The sequence below is a fragment of the Marmota monax genome, unplaced genomic scaffold (assembly GCF_021218885.2).
Source record: "Marmota monax isolate L192 unplaced genomic scaffold, Marmota_monax_Labrador192_F-V1.1 WCK01_AAM20220418_F8-fsc00245, whole genome shotgun sequence".
Classification (NCBI taxonomy): Eukaryota; Metazoa; Chordata; class Mammalia; order Rodentia; family Sciuridae; genus Marmota; species Marmota monax.
This window is the reverse complement of record NW_026693895.1, coordinates 1,495,104-1,517,723: the sequence shown is the minus strand read 5'-3', so window position 1 is coordinate 1,517,723 and position 22,620 is coordinate 1,495,104. Positions and strand designations below refer to the sequence as shown.

Below are 22,620 nucleotides of genomic sequence, written 5' to 3'. Positions count from 1 at the left end.
GCTCAAACAAGCTGTGACCAAAGTCGTGGAAAGCACTTTGAACTTGGTTATCTGTCTGAACCAGGAGAGTTCAATTAGGCGTTGAGAATAGTCACTAATTTTGAAGGTGAGAAATAAACCTATAAACTAGGCTTGTGGTCAAACACCAACAGTGGATGGGCTTGGAGGTGCCGATTTGAAAGCAGGTCTTGCCACATCCCCAGCTCTACTCCCTCCTTCCTGGCCAGTGGATCCGCCCCACGTGGCCATCCAGGCTCCTGTTTCAGGGTTCTCCACCCTGGAAGCACACTGTTCCCCACTGGAGCTTTTAAAATCTTTAACACCCAGGCCACACCTACACCAATCAAGTCACGGGGCCCTGGGTGGGAGCCAGGCCTGAGCGACACAGAGGGGTCCCTTGTGCAGCCCAGGCTGAGAACCACTGGCCCACCTGGTCATTTGGAGAGTGGGCAAGGGCATCCATAGGATGGTCACACAGGCTCTGAGTGTCATGCGTCATTGCACAGGGCAAAAGATGATTTCAGTGGAGGGACCTGCCAGGAGCTGCCCCCACACAGCTTCCAAGCCGGCCTTCTGACTCTGCCGTTGATGCTGGGCAAGGCTCTCCAGCCAGATGGTGCCAGCTGCTGCCAAGGAGGAGTGAGACCGCAGGGCTGGGGGAAGGAAAAGTGCACCCCTTGCCGGCTCCTGTTTGGAAAAGCTAGTCTCGCAATGTCGCCTCGCCTAGGAGTGACAGTTTCCCAGCACGGGGGTTACTGTGAGTCTTATGTGCAGTTCCTCAGCTTTCACAGAACCAGCCTGTTGGCCCCTCATCACCTCCCCTGGGGCAACGCCCTGCCATGGGCTGGCCCAGGCCTACAGGCCTCCACCAAGCCCATCGCAGGGGCCCAGCTCAGCCTCACGTCTCCCCAAGCTGCCCAGGTCTTGATTCCAGCCTCTGCACTTGGTGACCGCCACCTTCATGCCTGAGCGGTTATTTCTTGCCACTTCAGTGACCTGGTCATGCCTAGTTAACAAGCAGCATTCTAAACTCTAATATTTGGCTAAAATATCTGACTTCTACCTCCCGACTGGATCCTGGCACAGAAACGGGTGCTGGGAGTGCGGTTCGCACTGCTCTGGCTGTACACAGCACTTGAGGACAAGCTGTTTCCTACCCGCCTGGGTAGCACGATGTGGTCAGACCAATAATACATTGACCCGTTGGGTCCTGCTCTCTTTTTTTTTGTTTGTTTTTTTTAAAAAAAAAAAGAGAGAGAGAGAGATAATTTTTTAATATTTATTTTTTAGTTTTCGGCGGACACACATCTTTGTTTGTATGTGGTGCTGAGGATCGAACCTGGGCCGCACGCATGCCAGGTGAGCGCGCTACCGCTTGAGCCACATCCCCAGCCCCGGTCCTGCTCTCTGAAGGTGCCACCACAGGCTGAGGCTAGAATAGGCAGGAAGAGCCCCCTAACTGGGTGCATGGCACATGCCTGTAGTCCCAATGGCGCAGGAGGCTGAGGCAGGAGGCTGGCCACATCAAAGCCAGCCTCAGCAACTTAGCGAAGCTCTAAGTAACTTAGCGAGACCCCACGTCCAACAAAACATAAAAAAGGGCTGGGGATATGGCTCAGTGGTGAAGCACCCTCGGTTCAATCCTAGTACCAACTAACTAAAATAATTAAAAAAAAAAGAAAGAAAGAAAGGAGAGCCTCTTTGTACTGTGGTGGTCAGGGAGCCATCAGAACAGCACGGGGCTTCTTGTATCTGCGAGAGAAAGTTCCTCTTTGTTCTTGAAGTTTTTTGTCACTCCCAGTTTAAGGTAATCTGAATTAATACAGGGTCATACACTCTGGTTTTCAAAGCAATCTGCCAAAATTAAATCTTTCATTTCAGACTTAAGACATGAAGTTATAGTTTAGGAAAATTACTTGTCACACCAGTCAGGAAAGACGCCTTAGGGCATCAATGACAAGTGGAATATTACCATGTCAAGAAAAGTAACATGCCTCTATTTGAAGAATGAGGACAGTTAATATACACCTTTGAAGAGGTGTTCAAAAAGTCAGGCACTATACACATCACATGCATCATGTTATTTAATCCTCATGAAGTCCTGTAACATGAGCACTGTTATTTATCATCACCAATCTTTAGATGAGAGAACAGAGGCTTAGAAAGATTAGTAACCTCCCAGGACAAACAACTCAAAGTGCTGGAGCTAGAATTAGAACTCTGGCTCCAAAGTGCATGCTCCTCACTACGCGCGACATCGACATGGGAGGCAACCCACTGACTCCTAAGAGCTCTGCTTCCAGGGGAAACAGACTTCACAGCCTGTCTCTGTGTAGACAGTGATGGGGTAGAACGTAGCAGAACCACTCCAGGAAACCCCAAGGCTCTAACACAAGTGTCACTCGCCCTATGATCCCACGCGGGGAGTACTTTCAAAAACCCAGGAAGGCCACCCACACTAGTCTGATGGGAACCCTGCCAGAAGTCAGGACTTCAGCTAAAAGACAAGAACCTTGCTTGCAAATCACAAGGCCTGGCCTGCACAGCCACCAACGGGCTTGCTGGCGAACGTCCCAGCATCTGGCCCTCCAAGAAAACAGAACTAAAATCCAGTTCAATAAATGTTCCTGGGAGAAGAGATGGGGTCAACAGAGACTGTCCAACAGGGCTGAAATCAGCTCTCCATGGACCTTGCACCCCACATGGGCTGCCCGGAGAGTTCCAAAGACCCGCTCGTTACCCTTGGTGCGAAACTCTGAAGTACTATTGAGGAACGGAACTGACAACTCAGCTGCCAACTATTATTTTGCAAAGCAGGACACGACTAGTCGAAAATGATATTTTTCCAATTAGCACAGTGGGAAACATGCGGAGCCATCCAGCAGCCTGCAATTAGAGAGCTTTCACTTGCTTCTAGAAATAGAACCAACAGGAAGCGGAGACCTGCTATCTAGGTCTTTAGCAATAATACCCTGAGAGGACAGATCTTGCTACCGTCTCAGCCATTCCCAGGAAACAACCCTCTTGCTCCTTTTAATGAGTAGCATTCTGCACTGTATCAGTGTTCTGAAGAGATTAGGAACTACCTCCATGTGGGGCTGGGGCGCAGCGATAGCGCACCTGCCTGGCACGCATGAGGCACTGGTCCGATTCTTAGCACTGCGTATAAATAAATAAAGGTCTATCAACAACTAAAAATATATTTGAAAAAAAAAAAAAAAAAAAAAAAAGATCTGAATAGAAGGGGCTTACACAAAGCCCAGTCATCAGAAAGGCGAGCTCTACCGCCAAGGCGCAGCTCTGGTGCTGTGCTTTAGTATGCACCTAGACTCTGTTAATAAAGTCTCCAAAGTCTCCTCTGCCATGAAACCGAGTTTGGTACAACCACCTCCGCCATCTCCAGCTCCCGGACTCTTCCCTGCTCTTCATATGTCTCGCCGTCTCAGGTGGATGGAAGGTTAAAGACTTCAGATCTCGGGAATAAGTTCAGTAACCTTGAGAAACTTGGAGCTAAACAGGATTTGATAACAGCCAAGAGAAAACCACTGGCATTAAGATATTTGCTGATGTTCTGTACTCCACACAAACATGACAGCAGAAAGCAGCTTTGATGAGCCAGGCACCCCACACACCAGGTTGTACAGGGAGCACCATCACCCGGCTTCGGAGCAGTCTTACCTGTCACCTTTGGTCTTTAATCAGCTTTCTATTGCCTGAAGGTAAAAGGGGGAGGCAGAGTCTGAGAGAAGATCCTTTTATTTCCTTACAATCTGGAAATGAACTATTGAAAGCACTCTCTTGGCCCAGTTTAGCCCAGCCTGCAACATCTAGAGCAACTTGCAAGTAAGAAGTGCATGACTGTGACACCCACGGAGGCTCAGCTACCACATCGGGCGAACCAGGTGACTCAACACTGACACGCTCTAGGAGTGGAACCATCTAGCTTATGGACACAAGGGGGCTTTCCCACTGAATATAGGCTTCATCTTTCAGAAAGAGAGAACCTGCAAGTCTGAGTGTGCACATACAGCATAGGCCAAACTCCTGGGATGTCCAAACTCTTCAGAATGTCTCCTCTGGTACTAAGGCTGGGCAGGAGGGAGGGCCAGCAGTGTTCTTTCATTCTCTACTTCCTACACCCAACTGTTAGAGGTTTTTTCCAACATAAACATTCCAATAAATTTTCTTATTTATTTATTTGGTTGTTTGTTTATTTATTTATTTTTAGTTTTCGGCAGACGTCTTTGTTTGTATGTGGTGCTGAGGATCGAACCCGGGCCGCATGCATGCCAGGCGAGCGCGCTACCGCTTGAGCCACATCCCCAGCCCTCCAATAAATTTTCTATAAATATTACTAAAACATCCATAGTCAAGAATTCCTGGGTAAGACAGATTGGAACTCTGACCTTCCCTCCCTCTCAAACACCACCAAAATGGCAGGAGGGAACGTGGCAGAGGCATAGTGAACAGCAAAGGGGCAAAATAACAAAGCTAGACAGGTTGGAAGCAGACTAGGCAGACCGGGGAGACCGAGGCCATGCTGGTCACTGGCTCAGCAATGGGAGACCCAGGTGGAAGAGACGATGGAAGGTGGAAGCAGGAAAGACAGGCAGGGTGCTTGCTCATTATCAGACAAGTGCTTTTAATGGATGCAATTTTTTTTTTGGCGGGGCGGGTACCGGGGATTGAACTCAGGAGTACTCGACCACTGATCCACATCCCAGCCCTGTTTTGGATTTTATTTAGACAGGGTCTCACTGAGTTGCTTAGCACCTCACTTTTGCTGAGGCTGGCTTTGAACTTGTGATCCTCCTGCCTAAGCCTCCAGAGCCCCAGAGAGGACAGGCATGTACCATCTAACTTCTGGACACAAGGGGGCTTTCCCACTGAATAAAGGCTTCATCTTTCAGAAAGCACCTGGCCAATAATGTTTTAAAACACTTTATCTTTTAGACATATTCTGAAGAATCTTATAGGCAAGAACTCTGGGCTGGGGCTGTAGCTCAGTGGCAGAGCACCTGCCTTGCGCATGTGAGGCACTAGGTTTGATCCTCAGCACTACATAAAAATAAACAAATAAAATAAAGGCATGTTGTCTGCCTACAACTACAAAAAAAAAATTTTTTTTTTAAATCTGGAATTTGCTTTAAAATAATCCAGTTTTTTGTTTTTTTAAATAAGTGTGTGAGGTGGAGGAAATGGATGAAACAAGAATAAAGTTGATTTTCCTTGGGAGCCTGTAGTATGTGGGGGTCATTATATTCTTCGGCCTTTGTGTGTACTTGGAACATCTCCATAATGAATCTTTCCTAAAGCAACAGCAGTCAAGCCCTGGTATCCCCAACCTCAAACATGTCTCCCACAAGCGTTCAAGTTTACTTTATAAGGGTACAAGAGTAGGTCCCTCGTTGGAAAACAGCAGATGGAGCTGAGGAACACACAGGCCTCCCCACTTTATGAGGAAAGTTGGGGCCCAAGAAAATGACCATGTAAAAGCTAAAGCCTGCAAAGGGATCGATAATAGGAGAAAAAGCATGGCTTTACAGTGAACACAATATTTTTGTCAAAACATTAAAAACCATATAGGGAAATGAAGAAATAGTAAAACTATTTAGTCCCCTGTATTTAAGACAATGTAAATACTGGCATCCAGTGTTTCTGGGTCAGCTCCCAGCGTTCTGCCCTTGGAGCGCTCAGTGTTGTGCAGGGTCTCCAGGCCCATCACCACCAACGGACACACTCCCTGCTTCACACCCACTTCCTGTATGGGGGGCAAGCCTACCTTGCCCGAGTTCCTCTGGCTGCTTACCTGGAATTTCCCCAACAGCAGCCTCATCTGTCTGCACGCACAGTTCAATCTACTGTGATTTGACTCCTACAGTCAGAGGAGTGTGGTGTTTCTGCCACACTGTTAATTTCTGCTGTGATCAGTTAGAGAAATTCAGAGATCTCTAGACACAGCATCAATTCCCTATCCCAAAGTCCCTGTAAGGCAGAGTTTGCAGCTGGGTGTGATGGCAGCTGCTGGGGTCCAAGCTATCAGGAGGCTAAGGCAAGAGAATCCTGTGAGTCCACAAGTTCCAGGCCAGCGTGGGCGACATGGAAAGAGCACAACTCAAAAAAAACCAATAGTAACAATCATAAGTTTTAAAAAGTGAAATAAACTTTATCCATTGGCTGGCCTGATAAAAAGTTGTGTTTAATGGTTTAAAAAAAAGTTTTCACCTTTTCATTCAAACCATTTGTATCCATTAAAGTGATACAAGCATGCTATTTAGATACATAGTAGCAAATGCAAAACCAAAAGAGGTCGCCTCAGGAAAGGGAAATAGCACCAAGAGACCTTGGTGGTTTTTGATAACAGCCTTATCAAACTCTTCTTTTAATATACATGAGACCTTGATTTTTAATTTTTGAATCAAGGGAACATCTATGGGGCTGGGGATGTGGCTCAAGCGGTAGCGCGCTCGCCTGGCATGCGTGCGGCCCAGGTTTGATCCTCAGCACCACATACAAACAAAGATGTTGTGTCCGCCGAGAACTAAAAAATAAATATTAAAAGTTCTCTCTTCTCTCTTTAAAAAAAAAAAAAGGGAACATCTATGTTCCCCCCACACACAAAGAGGACTGTGTCCTTACTAGCATATGTCCCTGCCTCATTGTTGACATTCCTAAATATGGAAATAAACTCCCCTCTGACCACTTTCTAGCTTTAGAGGTTCCTCTTGCCAGGTCCAGCTGCCCTTCCTAGAGAAACACCTGTTAGTTCGAGTATTTTTCTTCTGAGCTAAGAGGAAAATGTTAGAGAGGGTACTGTTCTCCATTTAAATCACAGGGTTCTAGAAAGATTGGGGCCAACTGAGCTTTTTTTGTTTTTGTTTTTTGGAAGCCACATGTGGTAAGAAACTTACCACATTCTTTGTAATATCAAAGCTAGAAATAATCTACAAGTTAAAAAATAGTCCATTCAAAGCAAGCAAAAGGGAAGCTAGCACTGAAACCCTCAGCTTGGGGTTTAATGCTCAGCTGCCCCTCCTCAAGCCTGCCCTCCTTCCTCAAATAAAAGTAATAAAGCTATTTTCAGCCAGCCCCAAAGCTAATGTCCATTCTCTGCTAACATGTCGTACAAAAGGAGGGTAAGACCTAGCACAAAAGTAAGAGGAATATATAAACAGCTTCTACTGAGAGGTAAACACTTCCTGAGAACCTGGAGACCATTAGATGAACACGAGGATACAATGGCATATATCCAACCAGAAGTCTAACTTCTTAGGGTCAAGCCACATGAGGGACAGCCTTATCCTGTTACGGTCTCACTGCTGGTTTCTAGTGAACAAGCAAACAACAAGCAAACTCAAAAATTCACAAGCATTGTCCCACAACTTTTTAAGGACAGGAACCGTTACCACACAGTGTTTACTTACTTATTGTTCTGATAATGCTTATTGTTCTGATAATGTTTCAAGATAGAATAACCGGCCAGGAATGGTGCTGCACACCTGTAATTCCAGCAACTTGGCAGGCTGAGGTGGGAGGATTGCAAGTTCAAGGTCAGCCAAGGCAGTTTAGTTGAGAGCCTGTCTCAAAATGGGCTAGGGCTATAGTTCAGTATTAGGGCACCCCTAGGTTCAATATATGGCACAAGAGTTAAAAGCCTAGAGTTTTTAAGTGAAGCTGAGCTATATGTACACATGAAACTTACCATTCTTTGTAATATCAAAGCTAGAAATAATCTACAAGTTAAAAAATAGTCCACTGAAACAGGAAAAAACTTAGGCTGTTAAAGACAATGCATAGATGTACATGCGCTAACACAAAAATGTCTAGGTTATGCTATTAAAAGATGCCAAGATGCTACGATGGTCCCTACAGAGCAATGTCATGTATATTCTGGGATCACAGAAACCTAAGAGTGGGGGATGGTGAAGCTGGAAAGGGGCTTTGACTTGTGAAGATATTTACATGCTCCTCAGAATTACATAAGGCTAACTGACCAGGAGCCAGATGATCCAAGTATGTCAAACAAACACCAAGACAACAAGTTTTCTAAAAATTGTAGGCTTTTTTTATTCAGTTAAGAGGTAGACAGATGAACATGGAAGGCTGTCCCATTTAACTTACCCAAAGTACATATTCCACTTCATTCACGCATCCCACACCACCAGAAATCTTAATAACCAAGATTGCCAGAAGGCTTTTCTTCCTACTTCTAAGCAATAATGGTCAAAGTCACTACTAAATGTTCACTGTGTCCAAAGAACCCTCTAAGAAGTTCCCACACACACACGGGGAGAACCTGCCACAGCGATAGGAGGCAGAGTGCCAATGACTACTTCTAGGAGGAGACTACAGGGGAAGCTTCAGCTAACTGGTTTGCTGTTAGATCCCTGTGCGTGTTAGGGCAAAAGCTGGTGAAGCCAACGAAGCAGAGGATGCTCTGCAGGATGGCTCTGCATGGTTCTCTCTCACTCTCTGTCTCTTACACACACACACACACACATTATCTTCAGAAGACAACATTAAAACATAATGGAATTGAAGCCTGATACAAAAAGTAGAGAAATATGTACAGGAATTCACAGCCCAAAGGAAAGGGGACCTCAGAAGAAACCAGTGGAAACCTGGCTATTTTACATAGCTAATTTTGAGACAAGTCATATTTAGCACAAAAGCAATTATAGCATAATTAACACTTCCCTCCCACAGCTCCCAAACTTTAAAAAGACTCTCGTCAGTCTTCGGTAACACTGGAATCATTCTTTAAGGATGACATAATAGAAGACTGCCATGATAGCAGCACTGATGACGCCAGAAATGGGGACCGTAACAAACCAGGCCATAAAAATGTTGCGAAAGAGCCGCCAGTCAACAGCCTTCTTGGACCGGAGCCAACCAACAGAGACAACAGAGCCCACCTAGGAGAGAGACAGGGGAAGGAAACTGGTTAACATGCCCAACATATTTTGGCAAAGATACCCAGACAATTGGACAAGACCAACTCCATAAAAGCTAGATCCAAATGCATTAAGATTACTACTCATGAGAAGATGAAGACAGTATGAAAATCCAATCACTGAATCAGTTTTAACTACCCTAAAACATGGTCTGAAAACAACACTTCCTCTTCCCTCCTGAACTGCAAGAATCTAATGAACTCACACTGCTTTTAGAAATTTCTGAAGACCTTCTAGAGGGTAAAACACTATAAACAAACTCGAAAATTCACAAGCACTGTCCCACAACGTTTTAAGGACAGGAACCATCACAACAGTGTTTTTTATGTATTGTTCTGATAATGCATTTCAAGATTGAATAACCCTCCAGGAACGGGGCTCACACCTGTAATTCCAGCAACTTTGCAGGTTGAAGAAGGAGGATTGCAAGTTCAAGGTCAGCCAAGGCAGTTTAGTGAGAGCCTGTCTCAAAATGGACTGCCCCCGTACACCCCACTAGAGAAGAATGACTTGGCAGGTTCCACATAGCACCAGCCTCCATTCTTCTGGAGAAGCCCTGTTTTTCCTTTTCCCGCAGTTACAGTTACTCAAAGACTTTCAGACTCACCAAGCTTCTCCACACTGCAGCTCTGAGGGCCCTGATGTGTGCTTTCTGTAAGAAAACTGCCCAAAAGCCCAGCAAGGCTCCCAGGCTTCTTATAACCAGGCATCAGCCTCCACGCAAAGCAGCAAAAGCCCCCCCAGCCCCAGCTATCCGGCTGGCCATTCTACTAAAACACATCCAAATTACTGTGAACGGCTTCCCCACAGAGAAGAAACATACGGTGCTCAGAGACACCAAAAAAAAAAGTAACAAAGAGGTCAGGAGCCAGAGGTCACAGCTAGCACCACAGAAGAGAAATTTTCCATTATTTGGGGAAAATACATATTTAACTGCTTAAACAAGTAAGAATAGGCAAGAAATTATAAAATGTAAGCCTATATTCTTATTATAGTTATCTGCTCTAATTTGTGAACTCTTCAAGACTCTCAAGACTCCAACTGCACAAAACTTACTAAATCAAAATATCAGAAGTGAAATAACTAAATCAAAATATCAGAAGTGAAATAAAAGACCCTACACACTAACAGAAACACCTGGAAGACGTACTGGATTCATTCCACACTTACTTTGCAATGTGTTGTGCTGATGGGAAGGCCAATATTTGAAGCGATCACCACAGTGAGGGCAGACGCCAGCTCAATACTGAAGCCACTGCAGACACAAAAAGACTGTCACAAATTCAGCTAACACTTCAAGATAGCAATGTGCTTTGTTCTACTGATAACCCTCCCCCGCCCCCCAACATCATTTTAGCCAATATCCATCATCCACTTTAAATTGGGTCATGGGACTCCCACTTTCCCAATCCTGTAATGACTGAGAGTTTAAGTTCTTTGGGAATTTGTGTGCGCGCGTCAGGGATGGAACCCAGGGCCTCACACATGCTTGGCAAACACCCTGCCACTGAGCCACATCCGCACCCCACCCCTAAATTCCATTATTAAAGTTTTAAATTTTGTTTTGAAGAATTTGGTAAATATCAGTCTTAGCTCCCAAGTAAAAACAAATAAATAAAATCCAGGTATACACAGCCATCCACCATTAGCATAACACATCTTCCTCTGAAATTTTTGTTAGATCATTGAAGGTGAGTAAATAAATATTCAACCAACAGTAAATAAATCTAAAAGGTTCACACCAACAATGAGAATACCATCAAAAAAATTACACAAACTTGGTTAGTCTCATGTTAGCAACATATAGCATTACATGTCTTTTCTTTTTCTAGTTGGACACAATACCTTAATTTATTTGTTTTTATGTGGTACTGAGGATCGAACCCAGGGCCTTGCACATGCCAGGTGAATGCTTTACCGCTGAGCCACAGCCCCAGCATTACATGTCTTAAGAAATAAATACTAGCCTCTCTTAAGACCTGCTTTTTCTGCTTACCTAGAGGGTGTGATTGGTGTCAGATCCTTCCCCATGGTCTGGATAACTCTTCTTCCCCAAACCCACAGTCCAGTGCAGATGCCAACACCACCATAAAGTAGAAGCCATATTGGTACCGCCCCTTCCGAAGAAACATCCCCGGTGACATAAATCAGATACAGAGCAACCAAAGGACCAATGGCATTGCTGGAAGAAAAAAGGGCACAGATGACCTTTAAGGCAGAACTAGATCTGACTTACTAGGTTGACTAAGGTCATTCATCAAGCCCATTTAGCAAATCAACCTTTTTTTCAAAGAAAACCAATGGAACACCAACATACACACAGAAGAAAATGAAATCTGTGATGGGGGAGGTGCCGTGCGGCTGGCGGCCTCCTCCCTCCCACAGGCAGCTCTCGGGTTCCAATGAATTTTATAACCACAGAACTAAGGCTCACCCACCCAGAATTCCATTCAACAGGGGAGGGATTTTAAGTTTTTCATCTTACATCCCATAATTTACTAAAAATCTACATCCTATCTGGACAGATAAAGGTCTCTCTGTGAAACACATCTGTCTTTATCACATACAGAACAATTAAAAAGATTCTCTCTGAAGAGCAAAACTTCCTTGTTTTATTAAGTCAATGACTGCCGCTGCCTCATCTGATCTACTCAGCATCTTGCACGTGGCAGAAGTACCACCCCAAGGTCATAAAAAGGACAAGACAGGTTTTTTTTTTTTTTTCTTTTTCTGATCTGCGGATTGAACCCAGGGCCTTGTGCATGTGAGGCAAGCTGTCTACCAGCTGAGCTACATCCCCAGCCCTAAGACAGTTTTAAAATAGAGGTGGTAAGACTCAAAGTGGACTGACCTGACGTCATTGCCACCATGGGCAAACGACCCGAAGCAAGCTGTGAGGATCTGTAGGAACTGGAAGAGAACAGAGACTTCAGGCTTGTCCTGGTCAGACCATTCTTCCAGAGAGCCACTACTTCCTTTTCTGTCGCCCAGACCCATCTCAGCCTTGACACTCAAGTCCATCTCAGATGCCGAGTGGAGGTCAGACACAGCATTGCAGTAACTGGTATAACTGTCCATTCGAATACGCTTCTTGGTGTCTGCATTAGGCCACGTCAGCTTCTCCATTTCTTCACCCTTCTGTTCACCTTCTTTGGCACGGAATGAATCCAGGGGCATGCCACAAATTGCCATGGTGTAGGAAGTATAGCTGTTATTGCGCCTCAAGGGCTTGTCTCCGGAATCTCCCATGCAGTCTCCTACCTTGGCCAGATGCAATTTATGGAGCAGCTCTTTATACAAGCCAGAATCTTTATGCACAGTGTGATACTGGTAGTGGCCACTGGAGTTTATCTGGTTGCTGACGGCGTGACTAAACTGAACGAGGTTCCCATTAGGCAGCTGCACTGTGCCTAGCCAAGACCAAAAAAGGTGACATTCATTACAAAAAGTACCAGGTCTAAACCAGCGAGCCTGCTCACCTGTGCAGATAACTGCAGAACTCTGGAAGGTGGACTCACCATTCATGGTGCCGTCAATGCTGGTCTCCTCCTTCAGGTCCATGCTGGGGAGCCTCTCCCGCTCTGGAGCCTCCTCCAGATCCCCAAGTTTGAAGGACACTGTTCTCTCCTCCACCACGGTCCGGAGGGGCACAGTGGCAGGCCCCACCTCAGACACGGGATTCCTATTTTCGACATCACTGAGAGACAGCTTTGTTTCTTCATGGTCTTCTTTCAAGCTATTCTTTTTTTCCATCAAGGGGCTTTCAGAAGGACTAGACTTTATTTCTCCTAGGAGAAAAAACGGGTCAGGATTAGCTTGGTATTGACCATACTACCTTCTTCCAAACCCCCATTCTTCCACCCCCAAAAACTTATCTCACAATAAGAACATGCATAAAGTTTTGTTAAAACACAGGTTAACTGTCCTGCCTGCTTTACTGTCTGCCAGGAACTCAACTTTCACTTGGGACGGAGCTAGCCATGCAGCACTCCCTCTAGCAGGAGTCCCAAATTTTTGCTGTAAAGGACCAGGTATTAAATATTTTAGGTTTTACATAAGGTTCCACTCCACATTCATGGTCTTTAATTTTACAACCTTTCACAAATGTAAAAACACTTCTTCACTCCTTCAGTGGAAGGTAGCTCGAGCTTGAGCTGAAGATCAGATGAAAAGTTTGACTGCCCCCAATTCATGTTCTTGTGTGTGTGTGTGTGTGTGTGTGTGTGTGTGTGTACCAGGGATTGAACTCAGGGGCACTCAACCACTGAGTCACATCCCCAGCCCTTTTTTGTATTTTATTTAGAGACAGGGTCTCACTGAGTTGCTTAGCACCTTGCTTTTGGTGAAGCTGGCTTTGAACTTGTGATCCTCCTGCCTCAGCCTCCCAAGGTGCTGGGATTATAGGCGTGTACCACTGTGCCCAGCCTAATTCATGTTCTTTATTAAAAAAAAAAAAAAAAAAAATTCCCCAAATTTCAGTTTGAGTTCAAGCAAAGTGACACAGCTCAATGCAGGAAACTAAAGATGACACCTTTCACAGCTACCTGCATAAAACAGAGATGTGCCTATGATTCTAAATCCCACAGCCAGACAGGAACACTTCCTGTCCAACACTTGGCTCAGGCATCTCAGTCAAACCAGACTAGTGGTAAAGCAAGATCTGTCTCATCTTCTCCCAGACTGAGGAAAAATGAGGTCAGGGAGTCCTGAAAGCCTCGCTGCCTGCCGCACAGCCGAGAAGCAGAGCCTCTCAGAGGCTCCGGAGTTCGGCTGCAGTGACACAGCAATCTTCCCAGTCACCGCAGTCTGTGCACCCCTTGCTGCAAAGGACAGCACTCACATCAGGAATGCAGCATTTGTAAAGATGGAAGGGCAGAATACAATTTTTAAAAGATCACAGCCCATAAGGAAGATTTAAAAAACTGATACTAATCAAAATTTACTCAGTATTTAATTAGCAGCAATAGTGTGTTATAATGGCCACTAAAATGATTCCTGCATGGGACATCTGGAAATGTTCACTATAGAATTTGTGCTATAATTGTAGCAGCACAAATACACCATGCATCTGCATGTGTATCTGCCCAACGGGCACCTGTAAAGCAATGTGTACACTATCGCAACATGGATACATGTTGGTGGATGCCCAAGATCAGACACACTCGATAGACTTGGCTTCACTTGTCTGAATCCGAATTATACACAGCAGTTGGGCAAATACTTGCTCTATGAAAATACTTTGTGCCTACCCCTCACTTTCCATTAGGTACACTTGTATTAACAGGCTACAACTTCTCTATTTACCTGCCCCTGGTAACTGACCGAGGTACATTTTGAAAGAAGATTAAGTGACCAATTTGTCTCTCCAGTATAGGCTAGATGTTTTTTATAATTAAGCCTCAGGTCATTTTAAATCCATTTAAAACAGTTTGAAAAGAAAACCCATTGTTTTCAAGTTTCCATTTAAAATCTCTTACTTTGCCAATACTATCCACATAGTGGGTTATAACAAGTGGTTTAAAAAAAAAAAAAAAAAAAACACAATTACTAGTTAAACTTTTCTGTTACAATTATTACTTACGTTCAATTTTTCTCTTCATCCTGGGACATACAAAGAACCAGACGATAAGGGCACAGAAAACTGCACATCCCACCGAGATGAGGATGGTACCCCACAGAGGAAGTTTGTCAAAGCCCAGCACTAGGAGATAAAATGGTGCATTTTGAAAACCCCAGGGCAACAGCCCCTGCAATAACGTGCAAACCCTCCTGTGGGACAGAGGCTTCCCCAAGCCAGCCCGTCACCCTGGACAACTGCAGCTAGCTTTAATTCCAGAGCTTATTATGCCTTGGCTATGTGAATCTGGGAGAAAACTCCAGTGACCATCTTAACACCACACCAGTTTTGGCCCAAACACCAGCAGACTCAGCTTTTTAAATACTGCCTTTTTCTTTTTTTCTTGGCTTTCCTCTGACAACCTGTGACTAGCTATGAAACAGAACCATTCTACTCCCCACACCTCATTCCTGAAGTCCACCTGCCACACGGTTCGTCTGCACACACAGATTACGCAGTTTAGAAAAAAAGGGCCTGGCACCCACAGATATCATGCTGAAATAACTCTGGGAAAGTCACCACATCTACTGTACAGGCCTTGAGAAAGGCCTGATCAACTCTCTGAAAGCATCATCAAGCTAAAGTAAGAAAAACAGGGACATCTACCTAAAACAATTGGTTCAAGAATATTTTAAATAACTTTTTTCACAAAGGAAAAGTCTAGTAACAATTTCACTAACGAGCCGTACCTGAGAGAGAATTGCCACCAATACTTTGCATGTGGCTCAAGGATCAGTAACCTGAGTCCTCACCTGCTTTTCACTTGCATACCAACAGGCTCCAAGCAACTAGCCTCTACTAGAGGGAAGGGTGGCCCAGTAACAGCACTGCTCAAATCCAAGACATGCTATGAGAACCTGCATGCAGCTCAGACAACAGCTTAGTGACTGTGCTTGGTTTGTGTCACTTTGCTCATTAGGTATTAAATTACTTTTAAAATGGAAATTCTATTGTTCCCCAACAATTAGCCTTTTAAAAATCAGATATAAATTGAAGTCCCTTCACAACTAAAGTTCTATGGTGGCAGTAAGACTGCATGCATTTTAATCCTGCTTTCAGTTTTCTTTGCACTTCAGCACACAAACTAAAACATACATGAGCCTCACGGGAGATTTTTTGGTTTTACATGAAGAACTCCATGCGCAATGGAATGGAAATTCAGCATGCAAGCCTTTCTTCACCTGCACTATTTAATAAGGAGTCTTGTATCCTCCAAGATCAATAGTCTCATAAAGTTATCTATTTCTTTACTGATATTCCAAAAATACAGGCAAGGTTAAAAATACTGTTCATTCCATGTATTGGTCAGTGACTTATTACTTCAGTGAGACTTTAAAAAGCAAGTCACAACCCATTAGTTTTAGTAAGACACAACAAGCATTTAAAAAATTTTTAAAGGATATCAAGGTAACAATAAATGGCTTCACACTGTTTTAGCTGTCTGTCTCTCTCTACAACCACATATACATGCAGGTGCCCCCGGCGGCAACAGTGTTTTTCTTCCAGTGGGTCACACTCGAAATATTGAAAGCCACGACTTATACAGTCATGAATCCTGCAGCCAAGTAAGCCTAGATGCCAAAGCTACTCTCCTGTCTAACAAGGTCTAAGTTACCAGCTTCTTGGAGTTGCTAATTAAACAGAAGCACCATAAATTAACTCATGCCTTGCCTCAGTCCCATATAAAAGCACCCGTTTCGACCTTTACGCTCTCACATATTATTACTTTTCCTCTGAGCTGCTGGGATTCTTCTTCCAAGTGTACTTAGACCAGGTGTTAAGCATCCCAACTCTTCTCATTCAAGCAGATTCAGGGGAGTAAATTTAGCACTTAGAAACAAAAGTGGCTCCACTCAGGAGAGAAAAACGATATCCAGCAGGCCAGTCCTAAATGACTGATTATTGAAGAACAGATATAACTAGTGACTCTTCAGTGGTCGAGGTATCAATTCCAGCATTTTTAGCATAGATAAGAAAAAGGGAGGGAGAAGGTCATATATTATCGGTGGATCCTGTGAAGACTAAAGAGGAAAGGTCTGTAGTGATTTAGAATCTGAGCAGGTCTCTTTTGGTTGAAAAACTATCTAGGTTAACTCAGCATACACTAGCCTGCAGCCTTCTGAAATGGGCGCAGGCCAGCCACCTTCTAGGAGATTTCAGCCCTGTAAAGCAAAAAGGGGTAAATTGGGCATTTAATGCAAGTTTTGTAAATAACTTTAAATTCACATTTAAGTATTTTGATATGTACTTACACGGTGCCCCAGTATACATGATGGAAAAGAGGTTTATTCCAACTGTGCAGGCATAAAAAACTGGCAAAGCTCGCAAACCATTGGGAACTGGGTCTGCCTATAAAACATTAAGATCAGTATCTTACAAGTTGTACAAGTTAACCCATTTCCACAGAATCGTTAACAGGGCAGCTTCCACTGTAATTCCCAAGGCCAGCTGGGCTTTCCTGCCCTTGCTCCTGGAGTCTCTATAAGATAAAGTCAATTCCATCTTCTGCTCCAAAATGGCCATTTTTCTGCTATTTTTAATAACAAATCTACCTCCACTAGTGACTGCTAACATCCTGAATCATCAGTTCCAACACTTATGTTTCTAAAGCCTTGAAGTCCACATGTAAACCCAAGCCATGCCTGAAGACGCACTCCACCTAAGAGCTGAAAGAGAGAGCTACGAGATGTTAGAATACTGCCCCCCACCCCTCGACTTTACCTTCAATACTAAAAACTAAAACAGGGGGCTAGGCTGGGGCTCAGTGGTAGAGCACTTGCCTAGCATATGTGAGGCACTGAGTTCGATTCTCAGCACCACTTATAAAAAAAGGTCCATCAACAACTAATAAAAATAAAAACTAAACCAGGTAGAATACCTGCAATAACCACCTTATCTAAACATCTGATACAGCATAATTCACATTTCCAAAGTGGAAAGATAAATATCAACTGTGCACTACTCATCCTAGTTGAGTCTACAACTATTCTGGGCTGGCATGGTGGCACCCCCCTGGAATCCCAGTGACTCAGAAGGCTGAGGCAGGAGGATCGCAAGTTTGAAGCCAGCCTCAGCAACTCGGCATGTTCCTTTCTCAAAATAAAAAATAAAAATGACTGGGGATGTAGCTCAGTGGTAAAGCACAGCTGGATTCAATCCCAAAAACCTGTTCTGAGCACTGAAATACCGGAGGAAGTAAGACCAAAAGCCTGTCCTCAAAGAAAAGACATTCATAGTCTAGTACAGAATACTGCGCCACACTAGCAAACGCAGTGTAGAAAAAATAAAAGATAAAATAAGAGGACAAGACAGGAGGAGGAGCACATTTCATTTGAAGGGGGCAGGGAGTGAGCCTCAGCTGAGTTTCAGGGTATGAAAGGAACAAGCCACCCAGCTGGGGAGTGGGGAGGACAGAGGTATGGGCAAGTGGAAAGGCCCCAAAGCAAGGTGAACAATTCACCAGGGTGTCCACTTTTCGTCAAAGGCTAACTTCGAAGAAAAGAAAAGAATAAGCCCAAGGCCCAACTCTGAATATTAAAACACAATAAGGTTACAAAGACTTCACTGGGGATTTCTCTCAAAAAGATTTTCAAGTTCTATTTAGTAATAGGGCATCTGCAAATCAAACTGCGACTGACTCGTCAGAGTTACGAAGTCACCTATATATTCAGGTTCAGCTTCTTCACAATTACGTATTCCCTGAGGTAAAGAAACAGTAATCACGGAGCTGGAGACAGGGTAGAGAAAGAGTAATCCTACTCACAGTACATTATGAAACATGAGTTCATGGTTTAAAAACAAAATTAACAATTTTAGGAAAAAGGTAAAAGAAAAGTCTCTTCTTTTTACTCTCTCTCTCCAACCTCCTCCCAGTCACTTCCAAGAGGGAAGCAGGGAGAGTGATTTTATGAAATAATACTTACACCATGAGCTACTCAGCACACATTTAAAACTTTACTTGGAAGTGATGTAACTATCTTATCATTTAGTTATCATTTAGTTAGCAAATGGATCTTCACATTTCCTCTCCCCAGAACAGTTTGTTTTACATATTAAAGGGAACATATCCTAGAGAATCTAAATATGATTCCAAACAAGTAGAAGAATGCTAAAAGCTTGATTTTCTTTGACTAGAACTTAAATACAACAGGAAAACTTCATCACTACTGTTTTTGTTGAGTGTCACATTTCTTCACAGAAGAACCCCCACCTCCACTCTGCCTTTTCCTACTCAAAGGCCAACACCTTTGGGAAAAAAAAAAAAATTCAGAAAATTTTCAAAAAGCAGTATTTTTTAAAATAAAGAAAATATTTTAACCTCAACTTTAAAGATCAAATTTTAAGAGTGTGAATGTATCTTAATAGTCAAATATGGAGACTGTAGAGCTGGACACCTCAAAGCTTACTTACTAGTCTAAGGATGTTTTCTTGAAATTTAAAATCAACAGCAACCACAAATGTTCATACTCATCCACTCATTACTGAGAAACTCGCATGCAAGAGTGCGAGCAGGTGAGTGTGTGTGTGCAAAGATGCTCAGGGTGAGCACTATTGGAAACCCCATTCCAAACGTCCTTGCCCATGCCCATCCCCACACCAATAGATATATGTGGCTATGAAGTTAATACATCTAACTTAAGCTCTCAGTAGAGGTACCTGGCTTGCATTCCTCAAATGAGATATCAAAATCCCTCGCTGCTCCTCAGAGCAGCTCCACCTACCCTTCAGGAAGGGCCAATTTATTTTGTGGAGATCAGACACACAATTTGTCTCCAGAATCAGAATGATCTACTTCCCAATAATCAAAAGGGCCTGTATAAACCTTTGTAAAGCAGGAATTCTTAACAAAGGATGCTGTTAATTTTTCTGGTTTTCTGGTATGCAGTGGGATAGGGGATTCTAGAAAGAACACAATACTCTGGGTCCTGATTTCTGGTGAGTTTCAAATGTAAGCATATCACCATGTACCACAGATGTGGGCAGTGGGAGTATAGGTACCAATCATACCGGCTTCCTGACTGAAACTGCCAAACTTAAGAGCCAGTACCAATGAACTTTCTACTGTCACTTTATATCAAACTATAAATGTTCCAAGTATTAAACTAGTGTATTCTGCCAAATCTCAGGCTGTGGATAAGGGTAACTGGAGAATCACTTTCCCAGTTAATAGAATTTCTATAAGACAAACCCAAATTCTTCCCCAGAGAAGTTCAGAAATACAGAAGACAAGTAGAGGTCTGAATTCGTTCTTACCCTTGGGATTAAGCTGTCTATCTCTCTTCACTCAGATTTCTACAGTTTAGGGGCATTTTTTTAAGTGAATAACAATGGGCTGTTAAGAACATTCACCTTAGAAAAAGGGCAACTTTGTTTCCTGAGAAAAATGCATTTATTCTTACTGTAACTCAGTCCAATGTCAACGTAATCCCTTGTTGTCTATTTAGGAGGCAGCACGGGACTTCTTGATAGAAGAAATGCTACTAGGTACCTCAAAAGGGATTTTCAAATACACAGGAAATTAAATGGTTGCCTAATCTGCCACCATCCCCCGACCCCACAAAAACTTATCTTTATTGGTTCTTTTTTACCTATAGTGAGAATCACAAGAGGTTGAAGCCTCATTTAGAAATTTTATAAACTGGTTCCAATAGTCAGCACTGTGGAGACCCATTTAGCTGTAGCCACGGGATGTTGTGACTTGTTGGACCCCAAGCTTACAATTTCAATTGTCCTGAAAACAATGATGTTTTCAATGAAGTACTAACCTACATACAGCTGGCAAAGCCACCTTGAATGTTTCCTTACTTTTTTTTTCCCTTCCAAGCCTGTTCCTAACATGCCCCATGATACTCGACTTTTTCCTTCCTCAATGTCTTCTTGAGTATTAAAAACTCGCTTCTTTCATTTCAACTCCTGGACACACAAGAGATGCACAGAACAAAGAAATTTAACTTTTCAAGGCCACATAACTACATACCAATCACATCTTCAAAAATGTCACCCAGTGTGAAAAACAGACTGAGTGTGACCCCTGGAAGGTCACAACAGGGAGGAGAAAGATTACCTTGCGGAGGATGAATGCACGCACAAGAAAGAACAAGATTCCAGACATGATACCAGAAAGCAGTGGAGAGATGAACCAAGACATCACTGGAAAAAAAAAGAGGAAGGATAAATGTAAACTAGTGAAACTCAGTAAATACTTTAAATGTTAAATGCTCCATTTCAAAACTCAAAATCTGCCTATTTTACACCATTTACAGATATATACAAAGCCAAGCTAACACAGGACCAGAACAAAAATTAAGCCATTCAGGATTAAACATACCAATTTTTATCAGTTCAGACCACTTGACACCCTTTTGCCCCTTTGCCACAAGGGAGAAACCAATGGTTGCACCAACAATACAATGGGTCCCAGAAATGGGGAGCTTCAAAAATGAAGCCACTAGTTGCCACACAGCAGAACCTGAAACAGAGCCAAATTTTAGTAAGTAAATGGAAAATACATGACACACACACACACGTATAATATACAAATAGTGATATGCATATGTATACACATATCATTATGTAAGCAATATTACCAACGAAATAATCTGAAAGGTTCAGCACAAAAATGGAACCACCCATGATACAAATTCGCTCACCCACCACAATACATAAAAAGAACTCACCAAACATCGCGCTGACTGAGCCGGCCATGAGCTCTTGGCTCGAGTTGTACATGTTCACGTCAATCAGGCCCTTGCGGATGGTCTCGCTCACCTTCGCCCCCAGTAAGACGGAGCCCACGGTTTCGAAGATGCTGGCGAGGATGCAGGCTTGTTTCAGGGTCACCACGCCTGAGCCCACAGCTGTGCCAAACGAATTTGCCACATCATTGGCTCCCACGGAGAAGGCCAAGACGAAGGCGATGATGAAGCCCAGGATGAGCATCCACAGGAACTGCTGCGCCAGGGGACCAGACGCGGTGCTGGCTATCAGCGTCGCCACGGTAGATGCCATGCTCTCGAGTAGTGGTTGGATTGATAAGAGAATTACTGAGCGGCGTTCAGGGTGTGTAAACAGAATATGAGGTATCAAAATCGCTATAATAAATAGTATATAATATATAACATTAAATACTGTAAACTAGGGCGCAGGCGAGCCGGAGTCACTGCTATACGCTGCAGGAGGGCGTCTGTTGTCTGGGGTGTCTTTGGCTCTGCAGGGCTACAAGCGCGGCGCAGAATCCCATGGCGGATTAGAGCAAGGACGCAAGTTTATCCTGGGGGAAAACACAACAATAGCGGCGCGCCCTGGGGGCCGAGCGGCGGGCCGGTCGGGCTCCGCCCGCGGCCCCCGGCCCGCTATCCCCGTCGCCAGCCCCAGCGGGACGCGCGGCGGCGGGGCACGTGGCTCGGGTCCCCCACGCCGTCCCGCGCGCGCGCTCGAAGCCGGAACAGGGCCGTTCCCGCGCGCGCCACCCGGGACCGCCAAAAAGGCCCGCGGGCGGGCGGGCGCGGTAGGGAGGCGGCAGCCGCGAGCCAGGAGCCGCCCGCCGCCTCCCACACCGCGGCGCCCGCGCCCGCCCCGGGAGAAGAAAGAGCCTCGGCGAGGCGGCGCCGCCACTCACCAGGGGAACCCGGGTTCGCGCAGGAGAGGAGACCAGACGGCGGCGGCAACGGGACGCGGGCACACTTGCGGCGGGCGAGCCAGGAGGGCCCGGGGCGACGGGGCGACGGGCGCGCGACCCACACGGGGAGCGGCTGCGGGTGCCTCAGCAGCCGAGAGAAGAAAACACGCAGCGCGCGCCAGCAGCCATCACTCTGGCGGAGCACGCCGCCGCCCCTACTTATAGCCGGCGCGCGACCCGCGTGACCTGCCGCGCCTCGCGCCGCCCAAGCCCCGCCCCCGGCGTGACGCGGTGCCTGCCGGCCCGGCGCGCTCGGCTGGGCGAGCCCTACGGCGGCGCTCATTGGCCCAGGCCGCGCTGCGGCCACGCCCCTGACGGGGAGCGCGTCCACGTGGGACAAGACGGCCCCTCCTTGGCCCCTCCCGGTGTCC

General features: G+C 44.9%; 1 protein-coding gene across 2 annotated transcripts; it reads right to left on the bottom strand.

The window, feature by feature from the left end:
• Positions 1–8,042: 8,042 nt before the first annotated feature.
• Positions 8,043–22,369, bottom strand: Slc20a1 (solute carrier family 20 member 1). 2 transcript variants are annotated; one of them, XM_046462834.2, is made up of 12 exons: positions 22,190–22,369; positions 21,700–21,841; positions 21,249–21,582; positions 20,900–21,040; positions 20,636–20,721; positions 16,824–16,920; positions 14,536–14,655; positions 12,473–12,742; positions 11,806–12,364; positions 10,951–11,136; positions 10,125–10,209; positions 8,043–8,915 (listed from the first exon to the last, which is right to left on the bottom strand). In XM_046462834.2, the coding sequence occupies exons 3-12, from the start codon at positions 21,577–21,579 to the stop codon at positions 8,754–8,756; spliced, it is 2,037 nt and encodes a 678-aa protein (XP_046318790.1). In that variant the 5' UTR covers positions 21,580–21,582; positions 21,700–21,841; positions 22,190–22,369; the 3' UTR covers positions 8,043–8,753. The 2 variants fall into 2 exon arrangements, with proteins under 2 accessions (XP_046318790.1, XP_046318789.1); XM_046462833.2 differs by having other exon boundaries at positions 21,249–21,841.
• Positions 22,370–22,620: the final 251 nt, after the last annotated feature.

Bases quoted from the DNA above. Each gene is read 5' to 3' on its own strand.
- Slc20a1 (XM_046462833.2), bottom strand. From the start codon at position 21,579: ATGGCATCTACCGTGGCGACGCTGATAGCCAGCACCGCGTCTGGTCCC. The intron at 12,743-14,535 runs GTAAGTAATAAT...TTTTTCTCCTAG, and splicing joins GATGAAGAGAAAAATTGAAC to GAGAAATAAAGTCTAGTCCT. The intron at 8,916-10,124 runs GTAAGTGTGGAA...TCTCTCTCCTAG, and splicing joins TCAGCACAACACATTGCAAA to GTGGGCTCTGTTGTCTCTGT.